At 37.0% G+C, this 25,606-nt stretch overlaps 1 protein-coding gene across 2 annotated transcripts in view; it reads left to right on the top strand.

The window, feature by feature from the left end:
• Positions 1–23,704, top strand: part of STX7 (syntaxin 7) — a 55,195-nt gene extending 31,491 nt beyond the window's left edge. The window contains exons 3-10 of one of the 2 annotated variants that reach the window (XM_003827662.8): positions 5,945–6,014; positions 9,215–9,308; positions 9,990–10,127; positions 10,997–11,049; positions 11,575–11,671; positions 13,151–13,223; positions 17,547–17,629; positions 20,769–23,704. In XM_003827662.8, coding sequence (XP_003827710.1) covers positions 5,945–6,014; positions 9,215–9,308; positions 9,990–10,127; positions 10,997–11,049; positions 11,575–11,671; positions 13,151–13,223; positions 17,547–17,629; positions 20,769–20,861 — 701 coding nt within the window. In that variant the 3' untranslated portion in view covers positions 20,862–23,704. Of the gene's footprint in view, positions 1–5,944; positions 6,015–9,214; positions 9,309–9,989; positions 10,128–10,996; positions 11,050–11,574; positions 11,672–13,150; positions 13,224–17,546; positions 17,630–19,751; positions 20,719–20,768 lie in introns of those variants that run through there. The other variant, XM_008953011.4, reaches the window with a different exon arrangement.
• Positions 23,705–25,606: the final 1,902 nt, after the last annotated feature.

Here is a 25,606-nt window from a genome sequence, read left to right as displayed (position 1 = left end):
TGTATTATCTTAAAAAATTGTTTCAGAGTGACAAGGAGGTTGTTAGCCAGAGCCTTTGATTTTTAAGAAATTTCAGTATCTATAAAACCTAAATCTACAAAACCAAAAGCACAGAGTAAATGTAGCTTTTGATTATAACTAGATTGTTAGTGATAGTGACTAATACTTTCATTATTAATCACCTGTATTATAATGAAGGTAAGCAATGTTCAAAGAATCTTAAAACAGTTTTGTTGCTTTAGCAACCAGTTTTTTTCCCCCTCCAAAGATTGGCTCTGTGGTGCTACTTCTCAGTGGTCATAATATTATAACCAAAAAGATCCCAATCTAATAGTAGTTTTGGGTATTAGGTGGCCCAAAATAAATTTCACTATAATTGATCCCTTTTGTTTTCTACAGTGAACATGCTTCCTTTTTTCATACCTAAGCTTAAAAACAAAAGCTCTTGCGTGACACACTGCTGCTATCCCTCATGCAACGAGAACTCCTTTCCCATTTCCACAGAAGGGATAAAACTGAGGTCTATTCAGTTCCTGTAGCCAATGTCAAATTTAGGGGGTGATTTCCTGTGTGCTCCTCCTCTTTCAGCAAAACTGAACAGCAGTATTCCTTAGCCTGTGGAACAGTGTCTCAGAGTAACCACAAATGGTACATTCTATATATAACAGTGGAGGAAATAGGGAAGGAGACGAACAGTTAATATATCTAAATATATACATTGCAGAGCAAGAAAAAGAATACTGGCAGGTGCTAAGTTATCACTCTACAACTGATCACAGGCTGCAGTTTGTATTACTATTTTCCTGTTATAATAACCATTCCACTTTCCTCTTGCCTTCTTTCAGCACCTCAGCTGTTTGGGATAACCCAGATTTTCAGCCCTGGGTCCTTGTTGCTCCTGCTCACAGGCTATGTGGTACTCACTTTTATGATTGAAGATGGCAGTATTATCAGGCCCCCTCCAGTTCATCTCCCTTTTACTTGTGTATGAGCATAACTCAAATTCCGCTTAATAATTACCTCAATCAACATACTGCCTTGGCCCTAAATGACCAGTTGTAGTCTTGAAAACATGATTGTTTTCCTCCCTTGGATGTTGTCTCTAAGTCACCTTGAGAGATGGAAAAAATTGTACAAATGGATGATTAGGTGTAATCGTGAAATATTGGACTTTACTTCGACCTGTTACTTCCCAAATCCAAGTTTCTTTCTGGCTGTAGGTGAAACAGCACCCTGGAGTGGTGGTTCTTTGAGACCATAAGGATCCTATAGGACAGCACTTCAGTTTCCCAAGATGCTTGTCTCCCAGGTGGTGCCAGGATTGAGTCTCAGTAGGCCGTAAACATTCTAGAAGTCCAGCAGCTTCTAGATAACAGAATACATGGCAGAGCAGTGAATCCCATTGTCCTTGGAACACCGTTAATTTTTTTTCTCTGTAATTTCTTGATCAGAAGCATCGGTGTGTGGAACACCTTGATTGTGACTAATAGGTGGATTAGGAGTCTGGTAGAAGCATGGGGTGGGGGGAGTGGGGACGGGCCGCAGGGGACACAGTGGGTGCTTAGAGAATGCATAACAGAACCCAGAGTAATACCATTGAAGTGAATATAAAATTCTGCCTCCTCCAAGATGGAAGGAGCAGCTAGTTGGGTCAACCCTCAACAACGGCACATCACTAGTTTACTTTTTATTTTTAAATTAGCACGTTATTGAAAGTGTTTGTAAAGATAATTAGCCATAGAAAATAAAATGGGTAAAATCATCTCTGTAGAGCATATGGATGTGCATCTGGGAAGTCCAAAGGATGAATGAAAAAATTAATACAAAAAATCAAACAAAAATGATTTAATAGAGTATAACATGAGATTGCTATTGCTGCAAATTGGTGTATGGCAATACCCATGGTCATGTCAGTCTGAGTAAGGGGAAATCCATATTGTTGAGTCTATATGTGGCTTTTGTTCTGACAGCCATTGCTAGTTTATTATTTCACTGAACAAGTGCTTCAGGAGTTGGGGTGAGGGATAGGCTGACTGACATATGTAGAGCAAAATGTAGAAAGGCTGTACCAACAAGACACAATTCATGGTGAACAGCTAGAGTCACTTGGTTACCTTGTACCATTGTTTATTCTATCCAGGGCTCAGTAGCAAGGCCAGAACAAGTCTCAAAAGGAAGGTTTTGCTCCAACATTCTAGGGGACCCCTGTGTTTTTCCTATTGGGATTTGCTACTAGTTTTCTTCGGTGCCCTGAAATTGCACAGGCTTGGTGTACCGTTGCATCAGCTGGGTCATTAAAGCCAAGTTGTAGATCTGCTTATACCACCACTTGAACTCGCTGGATGGTCTTTTCTTTTTGGGAGTTGAAGCTAAAGCTGGTAACCTTTGGGTCATTCAGTAAAGGGTGGAAGCAGCATAAAAAGTCTGTTTCTCATTTGTACTTGAGGCTACAAAGAAAAGCACTTTGCAGAAGTATGCCAGTTATCTACAGATTAATTCACCAAGATTTTTCACTGAGGAAACACTGCCCTGTATTTTCATGGATTTATTTTCTACCTGCTGGCTTACTTATGCTTTGCAGGCATCTAAGAGTACATGTTGCCTCCTGCTTTTCTGGTCCTAAAAGCAGATGTAACCAGTGTATTGGACTAATGTAGTGTCCTGTAGGAGGAGATGATCCGTATCCTTGACAATGAAATTGTAGTACAAAGATAGACAGTGTGCATAACCGTGAGATAAGCCTGTGAAGGCTCGCTGATGTCCCATCCCATTGATAGCAAATCCTTTCTCATGTTCTCTGTCCTTTAGGGTAGAGCAAAAAGTATTTGCCATATAAGCAGGTATATACAAGTTGCTAGAGATTGTGATGCTCTGTTGTAGTAAATCCATCACATTTTGAGGAACATTGCAGTTGGAGTCACCACCTGAATAAGCTTTTGCTAGTTATCATGAGCATTAGCCTTCTGCATCCTCCAGATAGGCCGGTTAAATGGGAATGAGAGGCATCTCCACTCCCTGCTCTTTCTGTCCTTGATGGTGGCATTTCTGAGTAATTCCCAGGGAATAGATAATGCCCTTGGTTTTATTTTTTTATTAGAGTGGGTCCCCAGGGGCTTCCAATGATTTCTTCCTTCCATAAGAGCCCTTACTCAGGGAGTATGAGTGAGAACTGGGGGTTGCTCAGTATATCTGTTCAGAAACCGGAAATTACCACATGGTGGAACTAGGCTCCCATGGGCCTGTCAGAATCCATTTCTACTCAATTCTTTAATTGGCTGAGTAATTTTATATAGCATTCATGTGGTGTACTTGTTTGTACTTTGCAAAATTGATATGCATTTCGGTCCTTTTTTTGCTATTCAGTTTATTCATGAATATTAAAGTTCCTATTCTTGGCCCATTTTTCTTTTTTTTATTATACTTTAAGTTCTGGGATACATGTACAGAACGTGCATGTTTGTTGTATAGATATACACGTGTCTTGGCCCATTTTTCTACTGGATTGTCTGACATTTTCTAAATTATTTGTAGTTATTGACTATTGCTCCCTCTTTCTTATATATTATGTAGTCTTTACCTTTTGTTTTTAAGGCCTTTGATTGTAATTATATTCTCAACTGCTTTTCATAATTTTTACCAATCAGAAATGTAAAAGTTTAATTATCAGTGAAGTTGAAGTTTTGTTATGTACACATTTGCCTTTTGTAAATTGCAAGATTATAACCTTTGTCCATTTTTTACTGGGCTGTTGTTCTGTTACCAAAAATAATTACCATTGTAGTTTAACCTCTTTCCTCATCATAACCTTCAGTTACTGTCTCCCGTGTGTATATGAACACACACTTACATATATACTTGTGATATATGTACACATTTTTTATATAACATTTAACCAAGTTATTTTATGTAGTCAAATTTGTCAATATTTTCCTCTGTGGATTTTAGTTTTGTGTCATGCTTAGCTAATATTTTATATCTCTTACTCCAAGATCATGTATAAGATCATATAATAAAAACATTTATATTTCTTAGAGCAGTTTAATATTTTCAATTTTACTATTTAAATTAATGGTTTATTAAAAATGTATTTTGCTATATGCTGGGAGGTAGGGTTCTTTCTCCCCTGCCCAAATGGTTAGTCATTTTTCCTGGTGTCATTTATTAAATAATTTATTTTTTCTCACTTGCTATGATTTTTTCCTAAAGAACAATAACGCTTTAGAGTTGAGATAAATACCTGCCAATAGTCTATTGATGTCCATACTACAGTTTGTATTATCAATACGCTTAAGAAAATAAAGCCCCTATAAGGCAGTTCAAGAAAATCTGTTGAGGTTGAGAGGGAATATATAGCTAATTATAAGCAGCCATAAGTTAAACACGGCAAACAAAATTTGTTTGTCTTATGAAAGGAAAAATCAACCCCCAAAAAGCTAAAATAAATTCCTATTAAATTAGCCAAACGCTAAGAGTTGCTATATGCTTTGATTCTTCTCTAGTGTTTCTGTTTTTCAGCTTTCACTTAAAAGCAGTATTTATTACATCATTTGCGGTGACCAAAACTTATCCTGCATTTTGTAATACTTTATCATTCCCTTGAGCATGTAAATAATGAATATTTTTAAAGCATTTAAGCTATATAAGTAAACCACTCATTTAAATAAAAAGAATGAGGGGGTTAGATTGTTAAGAGTTCTTTGGATTTTCAGCTTATTTCTACTTGACGTTTTATTTATGTACCATGACATTTTATTTATGTCCCCACATACATAAAACTGTAGGTCCTCCCCTTTTGTGTAGAGCCTTTTTTTAAAAAATTGCAATAGTCATAGACTTCCGGATTGTGAGTTTAACATGACTTTTAAGCCCTGGACTTTTTATTTTAAAATCTTTTCTAAACCTCACAAAATATATATATAAGTATATAGTACAATGAACCTTTCACCTGGATTTACCAGTTGTGGGCATTTTTCAACTTTTGTTTAATGTGTTTTTTACTTTCTGTATTCAAATTTCTCCAATTGTCCCTATGATTTTCTTTATAGTGCTTGCTTTTTTCCTGATTCAGAATCCAGTCAAAAATCATACAGTGTCTTTTGGGTATTTTAATTCCTTAATTTAGAAAGCACCTCTGTCTTTGTCAACTTTTTTTTTCCCTTTTGTGACATTGACGTCTTTAAACGCCCAGGCAAGTTATCTCGTAGATTGTCCCACAGTCTAGACTGGTCTAATTTCTTTTTGTGATTAGATTCATGTTAAATATTTTGGCAAGAAAAATCCTCAGATCATATTGTGACTTTCTCGCTGCAGCATGCCACAAGGTTCATAATGTCAGTTTTTTCCATTCTCACTGCTAAATTTGGTCATTTGTTTTCAGACAACAGATTTATATATGATAAAGTTATATCTTTTATAATTAATGTCATCTGTGTGGTGGTAATTTAAGTTGTGTGAATGTCCTGTGATTTTAGCATTTTTTGATGATCTTGCTGAAATCAGTTATTACATGGATAATTGAAAAATGATTTTTTCTAATTCTATTCCTCTCTCATTTATTAACACTTATTTATATTATATTCTAATGAAATATGTAATTGTTACTTATTTTCCTCACAGTTTTTATGCTATTAGTGTTAAAGTCTGTGTGACCTTGTATTTACTTAATATCCTGATGGGATAAGGAAGAAGATAGTATTTTTGGGTCATAAGTGCATTTTCACAAGTTAACATTCTCACACAATTTCCTCTTGAAAATTTTTGTTACTAATTAGATTTAAGTAAACCATTTAGTTATTCTTTTTTCCAGTTAATATTTTGTATTTTCATCTTTGTTTTTCTGTCTCTTTTCAACTGCCCAATTGCTTGTACATATTAATTTTTAACTCTTTGTTTCTGTTACCTTAACTTTTGTGACAATTAATACATGAATTTTCTATTATAATAGCTGTGGAAATACAAAGAACTCTGAATCAACTTGGAACACCTCAAGATTCACCTGAATTGAGGCAACAGTTGTAAGTATCTAGTTAAATAAATAAAAGAGAAAGAAAAAACTCTATTGCTATTATTCTGTTGCTTTTACAGTATGTAGTATTATGTTTACTGGAGGAAAAAATGGAAAAACAATGGAGTTTTTCTGCTACCTTATCCATACATTTGTACCAAGCTTTTGTGTAGATTTTTCCCTGTCTGGAGTAGGCAGGTGTTTTTATATTAAAGATCTGGAAGGCTGAGGTGGGCGGATCACAAGTTCAGGAGTTCGAGACCAGCCTGGCCAATATGGTGAAACCCCGTCTCTACTGAAAATAAAAAAATTAGCCAGGCGTGGTGGTGGGCTTCTGTAGTCCCAGCTACTCAGGAGCCTGAGGCAGGTGAATCTCTTGAACCCGGGTGGCAGAGGTTGCAGTGAGCCGAGATCACACCACTGCACTTCAGCCTGGGCGACTGAGCAAGACTCTGTCTTAAAAAAAAAAAAAAAAAAAAAAATTCCTTGATAGGTTTTCCCTATCAAAGCAGAATTTCTTTAGTTGCATTTCTTACAGTTTTTAGGTAGGTTGTTTTTGACAGCTGTTGAAAAATTATACTGTAGTATCTCAATTTATGTGATTTACTTTCCATAGCTAAAAATCTCCGCAGTCACCAGAGTTTTATTTGGTTTAGATCCAATACATAACCAGCTACGTGAGCTGTCTCCCCACAAGTTTATACCTACCTCCTTGAATTTCAGAGAGCATTAGCTTCCGTTTAAAAAAAAGTTATAATGAATTATATAGTACATATTCCAGTAAATTAATATGCTGTTAGAAGACCAGCAGTCATAGTGATAATATTTTGTCTGTGGTATGTTGTGGATTTTACAGAGTATTTTTACATATTTTATCATTTAAACCTTACAGAATTGGAGTAAGAGAAATAGACCAAAAGAACTGTTTCCATTTTGTTCATGTCTCTTACGGGTTTAACGAGTTACCCAATGTCATTTAGAACTTAACTCTTAAATTTTATTTCAGTACTGTTACAGCTGTAAATTTCAAGTCACATGTATCTAGTAAGCAATACTTCTAAACAACATTAACTATAGAGGGAAAACTGCAAAGAGGACGATATTAAAAGATAGGTAATAGGAATTCATATTTTTAGGAAGTACAATTTGAAGGACTTACGATTATCTCTAATTTATATTTTATTTTTCCACAGTTGGTAAGTGTCAGAATGGTAAAAATGCTACAAATCTAAATAATAAACCACAATTCATTAAACTAAAGTAAAATGGAATAGAAGTACATAATTCATAAAAGTTCTAATATTTTGATAGAGTTAATAATGAAGATTCTGAATATATATCCGTAGTCACTAAGGATTTTTTTTTTTTTTTTTTTTGAGACAGGATCTCATGCTGTCACCCAGGCTGGAGTGCAGTGACATTATCACAGTTCACTGCAGCCTGGACCTCCTAGGCTCAATCGATTCTCCCACCTCAGCCTACTGTGTAGCTGGGAATACAGGCACATCCACCATGCCTGGCTAATTTTTGTATTTTTTGTAGAGATGGTGTTTTGCCATGTTGCCGGCACTGGTCTTCAATTCTGGGCTCAGACAGTCCACCCACCTCACCCTCCCAGAGTGCTGTGATTACAGGCATGAGCCACCATGTCCAACCTAAGGTCTTCTTTTTAAAACTTTGACTATATTATGATTTCCAGAGATTTACAAAAATGCATTAAAGATAGGGTATTTGGTAAATAGAGATAGAAATAGATTTTAATTACCTTTTGTCAGTCAAATACAGATCCCTATTCTTAAGCATATTCTTATACAATATCTCATTATTTTAAAGGACCCTAAGTGTGACCAGACCATATTTAAAATGAGATGAAATATATAAGAGGTACTGATGTTGTGATTTGTAAAACATCACAATTAATATGAGCTTTTTTTTAGTGTCATGTTTTTAAGTTGGAAATCTTTTCAATTTATAAGATAGCTAGATAAAATATGGATATGTAGTCAGCACTCTGACTACATAGATTATATATCCCCAGATTCAACCAACTGCAGGTCAAAAATATTCGAGAAAAAAAAACAACACAATAATAAAAAAAACTGAACTATAAAATATAGCAACTATTTACATAGCATTTACATTATTGTATTGGGTATTATAAATAATCGAGATGATTTAAAGATATGGGAGGATATGCATAGGTTATATGCAAATGCTATACCTTTTTATATCAGGGACTTGAGCATCAACGGATTTTGGTATCCACAGGGGTCCTGGAACCAATCTGCAGATACTGAGGGATGACTATAATTACTTCTTTTATTTATTGTGTTCTTTCCCTTTACAAGGAAATGCCACTATTTTTTCCAGCGTAAACTTAAATAATAGTAAATTTGTACCAATATTGCCTCTTTCCTTTTTATTTTTTGAGACAAGAGTTTTCCTCTGTTGCTCAGGCTGGAGTGCAGTGGTGCAATCTCAGCTCATTGCATCCTCCACCTCCCATGTTCAAGTGATTCTCCTGCCTCAGCCTCCCAAGTAGCAGGGATCACAGGCATGCTCCACCACACCTACCTAATTTTTGTTATTTTTGGTAGAGATGGGGTTTCGCCACGTTGGCCAGGCAGTTCTCAAATTCCTGGCCTCAAGTGATCCGCCTGCCTCAGCCTCTCAAAGTGTTGGGATGACAGGTGTGAGCCAGCGTGCCTGGCCCCTCCCCCCCCCCTTTTTTAAGTATCTATAGCATATACATGTTCACATAGAGAAATAAGAGAGGCCAGATATAACTAGATCTGGGAACTGGGCAAAGTCTAAGGTAACAAATCTTTTCTTGCTTACCTGACCTTCCAGGTGTGAGATGCAGATAAAGGGCTTCCACATCCCCAGTATCTCAAACATAAAGGATCAGACATGTAACAGTCTCTCCTTCAGGTTCCCTCTGATTCGAGTCATCTGTGTTTCTAAATGGCCGTTGAATTGATTTCTCTAAGCTTGCCTACGCTGTGTGAGTGAAGAACCTGACATGTAATATTTGCTCATTATTTATCAAAGAATAGGATATGAAATTTTTTTTGATAGAGAAAGTTGAGAGCCAGTTTATGAAAAGGCAATTTTTGTACAACTGTTTATCAGTGTTGATTCAAAAGGCAGAGTTGAAGCTTAAAGAAGTATATTAGTCCTTTGGCTGTAATGCGTGTTTTCTCACTTTAGGCAACAGAAGCAGCAGTATACTAACCAGCTTGCCAAAGAAACAGATAAGTACATTAAAGAGTTTGGATCTCTGCCCACCACCCCCAGTGAACAGGTATCAAGCTTTAAGACACATTGTTGATGTATTGAATGTGAAAAAAACCCAGTGCACTATAGGATCTTTGAACTGTTACGCTAGAAAGGAAATGATGCTAGAAAGGAAATCAAAAATAATTCTGTTTGAGATTAGTTCACAGAACACAAAACTATATTTAATTGCTCAAGTAGTATCCTGTGGTTCAATAAAGCAAAAATTATTTCCATGCATTTGCCCTGACCCATAATTAAGTAAGTTCTCAGAAAATGCTTCCTGAGTAATTATTTCCTGGCCTTCCGGGGCTGACTGCGTGGAACATGCAGGCTCATTCAAGATGTGAGGTGTCCTGGGGGCACATATTTATTTCCCTGCTTATTTAATGGAAGTTATTACTTAGCTAAAAGTATAAGGCTTTATTTGCCTGAAAAAGAATTACTTTAAAATAGCCTCAAAATAATAAGCTAGTTTTTAGCAGTGTGAAAACCTGAGGTGAGAAATCCAGCATAATGGGTCTTTTGCCTCAAGTTAAATATGCACAGTATTTGACATACTATCAGAATGTTACTGAGAGTTAATCTGTAAGGCCCTGTAATTGGGGAGTAAGTGAAAACTTCAGGGTTAAATAAAGAGCCAACTACCGCAAATTCAGTTGAACTTGACAGCTAGATTCTAGTTGGCTTTTTCTTCTCTTTCCTCTAGCGTCAAAGGAAAATACAGAAGGATCGCTTAGTGGCAGAGTTCACAACATCACTGACAAACTTCCAGAAGGTCCAGAGGCAGGCTGCTGAGCGAGAGAAAGAGTTTGTTGCTCGAGTAAGAGCCAGTTCCAGAGTGTCTGTAAGTATTTTAAAAGACATTCTAGAAATGAACATGGTTACTTGCTAAGGGTCCCATAAAAGTCTATAGTAGCATAATTTTTTAAGTCATAAAGATCTGTGAATATCTTGGAAATCAGCTCTTGAATATTTATTTTTATGCTTTTCTGCTCCATTTTTAGAAAAGGATGATAATTTTGTATTACGGTGGTTATTTTTTGTGTCATAGTACAGAAGATTACAGAGTATATAAAAATATAGAGACATATTTTGTCAAAAAAGATTAGGGATCAAATCCTGAGTAGTATTCTCACATCGTCTTGGTACTGAAGCTTTCTGCTTGTGTACACGCTAGTGTAGAAAGCACTTTCCTCCTGGATTATACCAAGATGACGGAGATGAATGGCGCAAGTATGTTGTATCAATATTGAAAATGAACATGAGCCTGGAGAAAATAAATGAAAGGAAGCTTTACAATAGAATTTTGAATTAATCTAATTTTAAATTCCCTTAGAAACTATCATGAGTTATTTTCTTATTCATTAACATATGGATTCCAAGACTACATTAAGCTTTAACTAAATAATACTTATTTGATCCTTGAGAATATTTAGTGAATTCCTTTCTTGTCTACTTAGAATATAAAATTACTTATAATTATATTATTACTTGAAGCAGTTGACCTGAAAAATTAGAACAAGAACTTCTTTCTCTCTGTCTCTACACACACACACACACACACACACACACACACGCACACGCACACACGCACACACAGACACGTACATAAATCAGTTTAGTTTATTATAAGGGAAAATATGAGTGTTTATTTTTTCTCATTTTTGCTTTTTTTTGCCCCTTCTCATTCCATCCTGTTACTAAATTATTCAGGGCAGTTTTCCTGAGGACAGCTCAAAAGAAAGGAATCTTGTATCCTGGGAAAGGTAAGAAATACAAAACATTTTACAGATCAAAAGGTAATTTTTCAAAGTTTATACATTAAGGTCCCTGGAACAGAATTAAAGCTTTCAATATATTATATCATAAATATCCTAAGTTGTTTATATGTTGAAAACAGAGTAAATTTGAAAAAAATTTTAAGTAATTATAAAGTATTTATTACAAAATATATAAAATTTTCCAAATAAATGTTTATGGACTTAATTATTAATATAGACATTCCCTTATATGAGGTTTAAATCAGCTGAGAAGAAATACCCAGTTGACAAATACAGCTTCCAATAATTAAGTAATAACTCTAAACTCACATTAGCTAAAATGATATGTGAAATGAAAAATGAATAAAATTTTATTAATATATCTGTTATATTCTTAGAATTTTTTTGAGTAGTTCTGTGACTTTGGAGAATAAAATATCCTATTTAATGAATATATCTTAAACAGGAAATGAGTCCCATTGTTTTGAATACCAATCTTTGTTTTTTTCCACATTCATTTTTTTCTGTTAGCCAAACTCAACCTCAAGTGCAGGTGCAGGATGAAGAAATTACAGAGGATGACCTCCGTCTTATTCATGAGAGAGAATCTTCTATCAGGCAACTTGAAGTAAGGCTTACATTGTAGACTTGGGCTGCTGCTCTGGTCTTAGTGAGTTTGTTCTCAAGATGCTTAGGTAATGCTGGGAGAATGCATGAGACAGAAAAATTTTGTTTTCTTTTTGAGACAGTCTCCCTCTGTCACCCAGGCTGGAGTGCAGTGGTGCGATCTCGGCTCACTGCAACCTCCGCCTCCCAGCTTCAAGCGATTCTTGTGCCTCAGCTTGCCGAGTAGCTGGGATTACAGGCACGTGTCACCCCACCCGGCTAATTTTTTGTACTTTTAGCAGAGAAAGGGTTTCACCATGTTGGCCAGGCTGTTCTCAAACTCCTGGTCTCAAGTGATCTGCCTGCCTTGGCCTCCTAAAGTACTAGGATTATAGATGTGAGCCACCATGTCTGGCCCAGAGAAAGAAAATTAGTGTATCAGTTTGGTAGCATTTTTAATGTATGAGTTGGAATAATTCCTTTTTTAAAAAAATAATATTGTCCTTACTGTTTGTGCTAGGACGAAGGATCATACTCCCTCCTACTGCAGCTTTTTAAAAATTATTATTGTTATATCAAGCCATCTATGGACCACCTTAGTATTGAGAAAATACCAGTGTAGAGATAAATGTCTGTCCGAGAGTCTGGATGTCTTCCCAGAGCACATGATACACATCATACCTGCATGAGTAAGACCTTTTATAAGGCCTTCAAAGAATTTTATTTCTCTTTACTATGTTTATGACATCAAAGAGATCTAAAGGATTTATTAAGTCATAGTTCTTATGGAACCTACTTAGTTCCTAGAAAGAAGGCTAATAATAGCTAACAATGGCTACAATTTATTGAAGACCTTCCATGTGCCAGGCACTGTGGGATGAATTCTTTATGTTAATTATCTCATTTAGTCCTTATAAAAACTTTATGAAGCAGTTAATTGTGTCATTGAAGAAAAGTAAATTTATATTTTCTTTAATCACCAAGTTTATAACTTCTTTATTCAGTAGTGACATTTCACTAATCCACTGCATGTTCAGATTATTAAAGTGAGACTTTAAATTTACACCTAATGTTTTATTATTTTAAATTGTCAAATTGATGTGTAAATTTTACTAGAAATACGTGCTAAGAATATTTTATACCCTTGTAAGTAGATACTGCTTGTGATAACAAAACTATCAGGTTGTATAAAATGAACTCAGCAATCCATGGCTCTTCTCTATTATAGATCCTTCATTTCCATTCATTTCCATCCTGCCTCGCTCACTTGGTATTTTTAATGCCACAAACTTATTTTAGAGAACTGGTGGCTATTGTTCAAATTCTTCTTAATTATTGTCAAATATTTTCCTGATATTTCCAAAGTTTATGTATTGTATTTATGTATTATAGATGCATGCTCACCCATGTGTGAGTAGTGGTTTGGGTTTTTAAAATTTTTCCTCTTTTGTGGAATGGGGACTGAATTTCTGATTATAATAATATATGCGTTTTCTCTTAGGCTGATATTATGGATATTAATGAAATATTTAAAGATTTGGGAATGATGATTCATGAACAAGGAGATGTAATAGGTAAGACCTGCTGACTTAGATTTTGGAGGTGAGAGCAAGCTACATGCACTTTACCTGCTGTAACTTTCTCACAGAAGAGTAACCACTTTCTGTCCCTTTTTTGGTTTCCCTGGAACCAAAAGCATGGTCTGTAAAACACAGTAAGCATCACCCTTGGCATTATCTAAAACAGATCTCATTTTTAACTCGTGCTGGTTGAAATAACCAGCTTCATTTATTTCAGAAGCCCAAATTTAATCAGGGCCTATTGCTGCCAAGACCATGGAAGGCACCATGAAACATTATTCCAGCTTATTTCCAGGGCCTCTGGTTTTAGTCTTACTCCAATTTATTTGTCATCATGCTAAGCACTTTTGGGGAAACTTGTGGTATATGTAACTGTGCATGACATCTTGTCTTTTAGGTATTAGGGAATAGGTAGACATTTGCCTAATCATTCATTTTAATAGCTTTTTGGTAGATGAATTTAGTAGTATTACATAGAAGTTAGGAATTCTTTTTAGAAGTGATTTTCTTTTCTAAAGTTGCTAAGAATCCCTTAAGTATTGAATGTAATAGCATTTCAATTAGGGTGTAGTTGTTAACATTCATCAGGATCCTGACCATCTTGAAGTCTGGAGCTATGTATTGGTATGTCTAAAGATGCTTTTAGTATATTTTCTGAATTTGGTCCAACTGAAATATTTGCACCTTTACTTCAGTGTAACTATTTTTTATCCATTCTTACCGTCCTCTGTATCCCCAGTAGATCACAGGGTAAAATTTCAAAAACCAATTTATTCATCATCCGAAATATGTTGAGTGGCTACTATGTCCAGACACAAATCTAGGCATTGGAGATTCAGCTGAAATTAAATAACAGATAAAATACCCTATCTCAATTGATCTTATAATGGGAGGAAAGACAATTTTTTAAAAAGGCGAGAAAAGCAAGTAAATGGTGATAAGTGCTATGGAGAAAATAAGGCCAGGGTAGAGGGATGGGACTGCTAGGGGTGGAAATTGTTGCTGCTTGACACAGGGTAGTTAGGTATGTCCTTACTGATAGGTAACATTTTAGTAAACCCTTGGTAGATTTAAGGGAGCAAGTAAGAGAAAGTGTTCCAGGGAGAGAGAACAGCGAGTACAAAGGCCTTGAGGCAGAAGCATACCTGACATTTTTAATGAGCAAGAAGGAGATGGAGATCATGTCCAAGTGCAGGGGATGATGTCATGTAGGAAGATTTCAGTTTTTACAAACGAATGAGAAGCCAAGGAGGATTTGAGCAGAAGAGTGCTATAACCCTGCTTCAGTTTCGAAAGACTCACTTGGCTGCTGGAAAAAGACCAAAAGCAAGGAGGTCACCTAAAAGGCTATTGCAGTCATCCAGATGCTCAATCTTGTTGGCTTGGATTAGGATGGAACTAGAGGGATGGTGAGAAGTTCATGGATTTCAGATATTTTTTTAGTGGACAGCCGAAAAGATTTACTGACTGGCTGGGTATGAGTGTGAAAGAAAGAGTTAATTTAAGGGTGATGCTAAGGTTTTAGCTTGGCCCACTATGATGGTGAAGTTACTGTTTTCTGAGATGGGGAAATCTGTAAGTGGAGCAGGCTTAGATGGGTATAAATCAATCATTTTTGAATATGTTAAGTTTGAGGTGCCCCTTTACACCAAGTGAAGGTTTTCTTGACATTATTAAAGTGAACATGGAGTTCAGGGGAGAAGTCTGGGCAGGGGATCTAAATTTAGGAGTGATCTGTGTACACATAGTATTTAACACCACAAGATTGGGTGAGATAATCCAGGGATTAAGTCTGGGTAGAGAATAGAAGGGGTCTGAGGACTTAGCCCTGGATCCTCTAAATGTTTAGAACAGTGTCTTCAAACTACATGTATTCATTTATGTATGGTTTATGGTTGCTTTTGCACAGTGAAGGGGTAGCTGAATACTTGTAACAGAGGTCATACAACCCACAAAGCTTATTCATTTTCTGGCTCTTTGCAGAAAAAGCTTCTTAACCTCTGATTTAGAGCCCAGACAGTTGAAGAAGAACAAATAAAAAAGACTAAGGAATAGCCAGTGATATGGAGGAAATCCAAATGAATGCATCGTCCTAGAAGGGAAGTGAAAAAAAGTGCTTCCATAACAATAGATGGTCAGCTGTTTCAAGTGCTGCTGTTAGGCCAAGAAAAATGAGGATTAAGATTTGACTACTGGATTTAACAGTGTGTAGGGCATAGGTGACCTCAATACGAGCTGTGTTGGTGAAATAGTGTAGGTGAAAGCATGATAAAAGTAGGCTCAAGAGAGAATGGGAGGAGAACAGTGGTGGATACCAAGTATAGATAACTCTTTCAAGGAGTAAAGAGGGGAAGTGAAACAGAGAATGCAGTCATAGCTGCAAAAATGGATGTGGAATAAATGAGAGGTTTTTGGTTTGCTTGTTTTTAAGATGGCAGCTATGGGATTGATGAAGGTGATCTACCAGGGAAAGAAATATTGATGATAAGTAAGAGAGAGAGGAAGTTTGCTGGACTGAGGTTTTTGAGTTAAATGATAGGAAATGTGATAAAGTGCACAAATGGAAAAGTTGGCTCTTGCTCGGGGTATATAGTTCTTCCTGGCAACAAGAAAGTTGTCAGAACATACAAATATTGCATGTAGATAGGGTCATGAAAACGTGTGGAAATGTCTTCTGATGGTTCCTGTTGCTTCAAAGAGCTGGAAATCAAGGTCATGGGCTGAGAATGATAATGCCAGAGGAGGCCTGAGAAGCTTGAGGAGAGAAGAGAAAGTATGACATAGTCTTTCAGAAGTCAGAGAAATGAAGTAGACCTGCTTGGCAGTCATGACTTTAAAGTGAAACACGGTTAATCCTTTTTACATCCATAATCAGCTGCATGGGTACTGGTTGGGGTTTTGTCATATGACTAAAGTGGAGGGGCAAGGGGGCTAAGGATGAGAGTAAGCTGAGGCTAAGTGATTGTCCAAGGACTCTAAGGCTAGGGTAAGGAGGGAAGTGAGGACATGCCATATGTGAGGGACAGTGAAGAAGTGGTAGGATCAATGAAAGTTGAAAATTGTTGGAGCCAGGGAATTAGAAGGAGTGAGCTCTAGAGATAGAAGGTGGTGATCAGAGAGTGAGACCCTTGAAATTGAGATTATGGAACAACTGCAGTTATTGGAATGTCAGGGTTTGGGATGTGACCATGGAAATGGGTGGGTGAGGAAAGGTGTTTGTCTTTGGAAAAAGTATGGTCAGTGAACTGTGAGGCCAGGGTGTTAGAAGGGTCAGCAGTTGGATCCTGAAGTCACCAGTATGTATAAGAGAAGTATTGGAGAGAGCATCAGTGAGTCAGAGGCTAAAATATTCAAGGAATGAGAAGAAAAGGCCATGCGATTGATAGATGTCTGCAACAAAGAGAGTTGGTTGAGTTTGATAGCATGAGCCTTAAAGCTGAGAGCTGGTAGGGAGGAAGAGACAAGGGCAAAGGGTCTCATGCTTCAAAATGACACCCGTTCCACCTCCAGGCCCCTGGAGGGTGGGAAGAAAAACTGCCACCAATTGAGAAGGCTTCATGGGCCCTCGGTGAGGGCTAGATTTTAGCACAGAAGTATGTTGATGACCACAGAGTAAATGGCCTTCAGCACTCTGTATTTACCTTAAATAAACATTGTCACATGCTTGCTACTGAGTCGGCCATTACCGAACACAAACTAAGTAGAGCATAGGTATTATGCTCCAGTAACTTAAAGTACATTCCATTTACAAAGACATAGAGGGAAAAGAAATTGAGAAACATTAATGACTAACATAATGATTAAGGGATCAAGTTTTAGCATTTGGGTTTTTCTGTTTGTTTGTTTCCCTCTGAGGACATAATATTCTTTGAAAAGTCAAGGTACCAGTTTTTATCATGATGAACAGAATCTTCAGCAGTAGAAAGAAGAGAGTTGATCTCTTGTGCATTGGTCTTGACATAGACCAAGCTGTGGAGTTTGACACTGAGACATCTCTCGTGCTGACACTGATTTGATAATGTCAGGGTGACAGTACTTTTCAGGGGTTGCCAGGTAGAGCTGGAGTTGCTCTGTAATGAAGATGATCAAGGTTCTGTTCTACAAATGCTCTTATATTGTTTGGATCACCTGAAAAATAGTATAGGTGTATACTATAATTCTTATAGCCAGCTTAAAAAAATTCAACCTTACGATATACTACTATTAACCTTTGAATAATGACCATATTTAATCTTACCTTGAATGAAATTTAGTGATTTGTTACTGGAGCATCAATCCATGTTTAACACATTTGTGTTTGTGTGTTTTATTTTACAGATAGCATAGAAGCCAATGTGGAAAATGCAGAGGTGCACGTTCAGCAAGCAAATCAGCAGCTGTCAAGGGCAGCAGATTATCAGGTAATTTAACTGTGATCAATTTTCTTATAACTTATCCTTTTCGTGTGTGTGTGTGTGTTTGTGTTGAGGAAGCAGGGAGAGATTAGGTTTAAAATGGCTGAAGATGTTAAAATTTAAAATCCCATGGAAGAGAAGTCTGTTTAAATAATACCAGTCAGTTTAGAACTGTTTTTAGCCTGTGTTCTTCTCAGGGTTGAACCAGAATTGTTGGCCCACAGGGAGAGAAAGTTTAGTGTTTGGGCGGCACAGACAATTCTAGGCTTTCTGATGGCCGGGGATCTCTGATGTCATTGTGACATTTGTACCCAGAAACCTTTTTGTGATAGGCCCCTCCTTCCCATTTCCTGCTGCTCCCTTTTACTTTTTCTTTCTTTTTGTCAGTGACACACTGGACTAAAGAGGCAAATTTCCTTGTCCTAGAGAGATTGCTTCAGGTCTTGTGGAAATCATATTAGCTTAGAGTGTCACTGTTCATTATATATTCTGTCCACATTCAGCAGACCCTTCACCAGGAATAAATTTATTTCTTGAGTCGGGTTCATATAGGGAGTCCACATGCATGTGTCAAATATAAATTATGTGTCAAGTACTATACAAATATTAGAACTATCAACTATTAATACATCATACAATATGCAGACCTTTGATGTTCAAATTAGATAAGGCCAGGCTCTTTGGAAACCCCTAAATACCATGTCGCATTTGATTTCCTTTTTTAAACTCCATTCCTTTGTTGCTGTCATTCATAATTATCATTTTCTTGACCTTATTAACTTTTTTTTTGACACAGAGTCTGGCTCCGATGCCCAGGCTGGAGTGCAGTGGTGTCATCTTGCCTCACTGCAACCTCTGCCTCCTGGCTGAAGACATTCTCTTGCCTCAGCCTCCCGAATAGTGTGTACCCCCACGCCTGGCTAATTTTTGTATTTTTTGTAGAGATAGAGTTTTGCTGTGTTGCCCAGGCTGGTCTGGAACTCCTGGGCTCAAGCGATCCACCCATCTCAGTCTCCCAAAGTGCTGAGATTACAGATGGGAGCCACCATGCCCAGCCGCTGTTAACTTCTTATAAAATATCTAAGATATTGTCACCTTCTCAGACATTTTCAATTGCTTTTTGTTTTTCTCACTAACCTTAGAAGTTGCCTTTCATTTCACAGTCCATCTTTTACTGGACAAATTACTGCATATTCAGTGATAAGTAAATAATAATGAAGCTATGGAGATTGCTGAATTATAACCAGTTGTATTCACTGACAGTCACTCCTGTTTATCATCTTTGTCCATGTCATTCAGATATGCAGCTCAGTGAAATTAATATCACTATATCACTGTGTCATGGACTTTAGGTATCCCTCACGAATAATTGAAAAAACACACGTGCGCGCGCGCACACACACACACACACACACCTGCAAATGCCAGAAGTCTTCTGGAGCTGTTAGCATATAACTGCTGAAACTTAACAGGATCCATCAGTGACTAGGTTCACATGGTACTTTATTTTGCTTTTGGATTTGGGGGAAATGTGGATATACTGCCAAGTTTTACTCTTCCTCTTCCTTGTGGAAGGCCAAGCCTACAGGAAAAATCACATGTCCCAAGCTACACCCCAGGACTGGAAGCTGCCCCAGGCTTAATTCCCCCAGCTCCCGAAGCGGGACGAGATGGCCATGCAGCACAAGTGCTGAGAAAAGAGGCAGCTTTCCAATAGTTCTGTTTGGAAGCCTTGATATGTTTGGGTGAACCCTAAGAATAAGGAAGGTGAGAAATTCACTTATCACCACATTGCCCCAGGGTCTCATTACCCCACGCTAGGGGGAGTACCCCAGGCAACAAATACACCATTGTGGGATACCCGTGATTACTCACAGGTACATTACATGTGTGTTTGTGGTAACCAACTGGAGTCTGGGAAAAATATTTATGCATGGTATTGAAATTTTAGAGAAATTGTGTTTGATACGTAAGGAGTATTCACTGGAAAAATTAGATGAATATGTGGAATATTCAAACTATTTATGGTTTTCAGGGTAATTTCAGACTCAGAAATGTATCTTTTTATAAATATTTTGGTGCTTCTACTTGACACAAAGTAAATTTACAAATTTTTCTACTTTGTAAGAAAAAGGATTCCTGCATGTTGATGTGAGGTACAAACGCCATTAAAGAAATCTACAACTGAACCAGGAATGAAGAACGGAACAAAGTTCTTAACCATTCGGTTTTCAATGACAGCATTATGATTTTGTTTGCTCTGTGGTTTTGTTTGTTGAGATTTTGAATGTAGTTTCCCATTAATATTAAAGAATGAGAATGATTTTGGAAACTCATTCCAAAATCATTGTATTTTGGAAACAAGAAATATGTGTGAGGGGCTGAGCACGGTGGCTCACGCCTGTAATCCCAGCACTGTGAGAGGCTGAGGTGGGCAGATCATGAGGTCAGGAGAATGAGACCATCCTGGCCAACATGGTGAAACTCCGTCTCTACTAAAAATACAAAAAAAAAAATTAGCTGGGTGTGGTGGCACGCGCCTGTAATCCCAGCCACTCGGGAGGCTGAGGCAGGAGAATCTCTTGAACCTGGTAGGTAGAGATTGCAGTGAGCCGAGATTGTGCCACTGCACTCCAGCCTGGGTGACAGAGCAAGACTCCATCTCAAAAAAAAAAGAAAAGAAATATATGTGAAGAAAAGTTGCCAGTTTGTACTTACTGATATCTTCAGAGAACTCATTTTTAAGAAAAACTTTAATAAAAGGTAAAGAATGTTTAAGCTCGTAAGCTGTTCTTTGTTTTTATTCATAGGTAACCTCAGTCTCTTGTTTAAGTCAGTAACTTATTTCGTGGTGTCTTCTTTCTTAAGGTCAGCCACACCCTTAGAAAAATTACCAATGAAAGTTGAAAAATTGCTCCCTTAATTATAGCATTAGTTCAAGAATTTTTTTTGAAAGAATAGTGCCATATGTATTAAAGAGATTTTTGAGGAACAAAAAAACACAGTCAAAAATTTGAGGGCAATATACTGCTACTGATTTTACTCTAGAAATGAACCAAATTATTTTTAGTTGCTGTAGAGGTACTCCACTAAATCTGTAAACATGTTTTTTTGTTTTGTTTTGTTTTGTTTTTTGCGTCTGCAGCGCAAATCCAGAAAAACCTTGTGCATCATCATTCTTATCCTTGTCATTGGAGTTGCGATTATCAGTCTCATCATATGGGGATTGAACCACTGAAGTTATAAAGGAGCACACTGTCGCACTACATGGTCTAAATTATGTAGGAAGATTCCTGTAATCATGTTTTTTTAATTATTATTTTAAAGCTATTGTATAAAAGATGGTTCCCATACTTTGTTATTTTTATTGGGGGGGTTGGGGTGGTTCCTTTGGATTAAATCTGATATTTTCTAATACTGAAAGATTTTCTAAATGTCACTGCTGACATAACTCCCTTGGTCTTCAATTTAATAGTTGTTAAGTTTTTGCTCACATTGCATATGCCTTTCATTTATAATTTATTTACCCTGCTTGACTTAGTTTTGGGAATTCGTAAATTTAAAGGTGTGTGTATTCTGTTTGCATCTCCCTGTCACTGTGACACACCTAGATGTGTGTTACTTCAATTAAAATTCTCAAATTTAATTTTGATTTGCTTCAGCAGGGAAAATATTCTCAATAATGTAAAATAATTAAGGTCTATACATGGGTTGTATTTTTCTGGTTCACAACAGCACAAAGTGTCTTTCATTTTTTTCTTGGTTTTCTTTTAAGATCTTTTTTACCCTGAAGTCGGTGAATACTTTTCTAGTTTATTTGATACTCCTTCTGTGTATATATTAAGCTTTTGCTGTAGATTGCCTAGTAAAATTACTAAGGGTAGGTTGTTTTTACATATGGTCTATTTAAGTCTGATGTTTACGGGGGAAAGTGTAGTTACTAAAAATGTTTAACATAATTTGGAAGAAGAGTATGAACAACCAATACCAATACCTATTGCGTTTGGATTCTTAAGACCCCAGTTTGTTATTCCACTAAACTAGTTATCTTAACCATATCATCTGGTTTTGTGGGCTGTTATTTACCTTCCCTTATGTCTTATAGAATAATGGTTAATATTTTTAGGTCAAAATTACTTTTGGAAAGTAACTTTCCCACAATTAACTGTTTTTGAGCACCTGACAAAATTTAGTGTTTACCTTGCGTGCCATTTTGTGTCATCCTTCGTTAGAAAAGCAATTGGAGGTTTGCCAGTTATCTCACTTCCCTTTTTAAATCAATGTTGTTTTAATGCACTAATCTGAATTCTGTAAAGAGGATTATCTTAGTTTATACTTTGTATTTTATAATGTTCTTGTATAGCAGTTCGGTACTGAAGGCGGTGTTTAACTTGGCAAGCTCTGAGACTTCAAATGGGAACAAATAGTAAGTAGCTAAGTAAACCACATCTTTGCAACCAAAATAAAGATGAGTTAAAAGGTATCTGGTTAGGCCTATTTCATGAGGACTATGCTCTGGTGGGACCACAGGTCACCTGATACTTAGTGCTGTGCTGCCTGAAACCTCAGCATGGAGACATCACCACATGCACTGTGGCCATTCAGCATCTTTCTGGAGCACCAGTTCACTCCAGGTTTTTATTTTAGGGTATCATCGATTTTACCTACTTTGTCAGACTGGTAGAAGTTGCTTTGCATATCAGAAAAACTCCATTTTTTTCCACAAAAGGGATTACAGAAAACTCTTTTGTGAGTGAGTGATTGGAACTTAGAGACTCCTGTTGCCAGAATCAGACTGCCCTAGAACAGAATGGACAATGCAGGAAGGAGAATTCACACAAACAGCACCTGTTCTGAGGCCTGTGCCAGCCCACCAGGCCTGCTCAAATGTGGTCTTTACTTCAAGTGCACAGAGGCACATGAGGTTTCTGGTGATAAACCAGCGTCTTACTGCTGTTTTAAAGTCCCATCCCCATGGCTTTCACAATCAGTTCCGTTTTTTTGCTGTACTTGATAAAATGTTTATTCTCATACAGGTCAAGTACATTTACTTCTATTCACAGTGAGTACCCAATAACAACAAAAGCGCTTACAAATTTGGGGGGCGTGATTTTAGTACCTTTATTTGAAGTGTAATCATTTTAAATTATTATTATTTTAACTGGGGCAGTTATCAGTGGTTTAAACAGGAACTTTAGTGGCTTCAATTCGTTTAAGAAACATATTAAGTTTGAGGGAAAAATTTCCCATGAAATATTTGGAACGTAAGAGTAGTATTGATTAGAGAAAATTAAATAAGAAACATAGTATGGTAGCCAAATTTTTTTTTAAATCTTGAACTTTTCTGTAGGTCAGTTTTAGAATTGCTGTGAAAAGTGAAGGTTGCCCTGTGGAGAATAAAATTAGAGTTGTTTTCATAACTGACAGCATGGTGAATCCATTTGAGTCAAAGTGAAGAATTTCCTCATCAAGTGACTATACATTTGTTTTTGTGTGCTCAAAAGAAATACTCAAACACAGACTGATATTAACCAGCCAGGTAAATTGAATGACAATGTGGCATTAGGTATTTGGCTGTTGTATTGGTCGTTAAATACTATGGTTTTGCAATATGATTGATTGTAAAAGAGTGATGTCATATTGATACTAGAGTAGCTTGTTTTTTTAGTAGGCGTGGGACCATCTCTTTTACAAGTGCAACTCAGTCTAGGACAGCCATGGATGCAGTGTCTGGAGTTGGACCCTCTGAGCCCGCTGGCTGCCCCAGTAGCATCTGCATTGGTGACCAAGGACACTGCACTTTGAAGAGGTCGCCACTGGGTTATTTAGTGTCTTCACTGCTTTTGTTAAAAATTGTAAAATTTTGTACACAAAAAGTTGTGTTTTTGAATATCAATTGTTTAGACACACCTACAATGATAAATAAGTGCCTTTAAAGGCCCCTCTTTCCATGAAATACATCTGTGGTTTAGCAAGGAAAGTACAAAATAGTTTATGTAGTTGGTATAATTTTTATTTGTGTCTTCGTGTAGAAAAAATGAATGTCATAATAAAATATAAAACTTACGTAAAGAAAATAAAGTCATTGTCCACCTTAATAGCGAAGGTCCACAAGGGTAACTTATGCAGCATTTATTTTTTTTGAAAGTCAAAATTGAATTTATTTCTTTCACATGGCTGGTTTGCTGCAATATGAAGTTTCAGAATGGGCTGAAGTAAGTTGATTGAGGGATTTGAGTTGAATGACATTTTCAAGTTCATTTAAATATGATAAAAATTATTGGTGGTAAATAACATCTGTCTTTCCTGGAAAAAAAAAGTTGTGTATTTTCATGATTCAGTTAAAACAAAAAATGAGCCTGTGAATCCCAGGCCTTTTTAGTCCTCCATAACGTTTGAACAGTTTGACTTGTCAGCAAAGAAATACACTTATCAAATTTTAAACCAGTGGGAGCCTGAAAGTGTTACAGTGTACTGCTTCTTTGACAAAATTCTCTGTTTAACAACTACCCTAACATAATTTATAAATCAATTAAGATAAAACCATTTTTTCTGAGTATTTAGGAATTTGTGTCCTCAAAATACTGTGACATGAGAGATAGGAAAGAAATTACCTGGTTGCCAGACATGCACGATTATCTTTCCTCATTTCAGCTGGATTTTCCAAAGTCAGTAGATTGGATAAAGCAGCATCTCATTCACTGAGGTCACAAGATAGGTAGGAAACTTTTCTTTAATGTGAATTTTGCATATTTTAACAATTCAGTTAGAAAAACAGAAACCACTTGATGGATTATAAGTGTAAAGTGTTTTAACATAGGGAATTAGACATCAAAAGGGTGGGTGAGGAAGGTGTCTGCAGCCCCAAAGTGGGTGGATCTCAGGAGCTGGCCCAGGCACTGCTGTGACTCTTGAGAACATCCAGAAGGCTGTGCTGTTGGCGTGCAGCACTGACAGTGTGTCTCAGGGAGCTGTCCCCAGCTGTCAGCTGTTAATAGCTCCAAAGCCAGTGCCTTGCAAGAGATTTTGAAACTGCTGTGAAACTCATGTCCTCTGCCCGCCTACACTTCTGTCTGCAGTGGCCTCTGAGGAAAGATGGTCTCTCCTTTTCTCATGGAAATGCCCGTCACTGGTCAACTCTCAACTTAGAACCAGAGACAGAAGGAGTTTGTGGGAAGTGTAGTTTCTGGTCTACCTGCACTGCAGAGGACATTCTAGAAAGAGAAGTGAGTTGACAGTCTAGCATAATTGTGAAACAAACACTGAGATGTACAGTTCAAACCACGCGAAGTGGAAGCCTCAGAATTCTCCTCACTGTCATTAAAGATTCTTTGAAGGAAAAATTTAGAAGCATTGGCTCTAGATGGTAAGCAAGTCATTTTTTTCCAACCAAAATAAAAAATACATATACTAAGCTTCTGGGGCCCCAGGACTTAACACAGTTTCCTTCCTTCCTTCCCTTCTTCCTTCCCTCCCATAGTAGTTGCTTAATAAATACTTAATTTGGCACTTATTTGGGGCCGGCTTTTTGCCAGGCTACTACATGCCTGGGCATAGTGTTCTAAGAGTGAACCAAAAGAATAAGCTTCCTGCCCTCAGGGAGTTTATGTTTTGTTATTTGGCATATAAAAAGAACTTGGTGTGTTAAAAGAAGGGAAATAGCTGTGTGAAAGGAATGAGGCAAGGAAGAAAGGGAATGTCTAAATATAAATCTCCGTTTGGACCAGCCTCCTGTTTATCCAGTTTTCCTTACTAAGTAACTGAATTTCATTTTCTTTTCTTAATTGACAGACTACCAGAAAATTGCTAGTTTTCTAAAGAGAAACTACTGATTTGAGTGATGATCTGTGTGTAATGGCTCCAAAAAGGAGCCGTTCTCTTGGTGGCAGCAGTTGGATTCGGAGCTTGGGCATCCTGATCATCAGGACAGACATTTACAGGATATGTATAGAATTACTGCCCCAAATAGAGGGCAAAGCACTA

The sequence above is a fragment of the Pan paniscus genome, chromosome 5, assembly GCF_029289425.2.
Source record: "Pan paniscus chromosome 5, NHGRI_mPanPan1-v2.0_pri, whole genome shotgun sequence".
NCBI classification, from domain to species: domain Eukaryota; kingdom Metazoa; phylum Chordata; class Mammalia; order Primates; family Hominidae; genus Pan; species Pan paniscus.
Note: the sequence above shows the minus strand (reverse complement) of the source record. Positions and strands in the feature narration are given on the sequence as shown.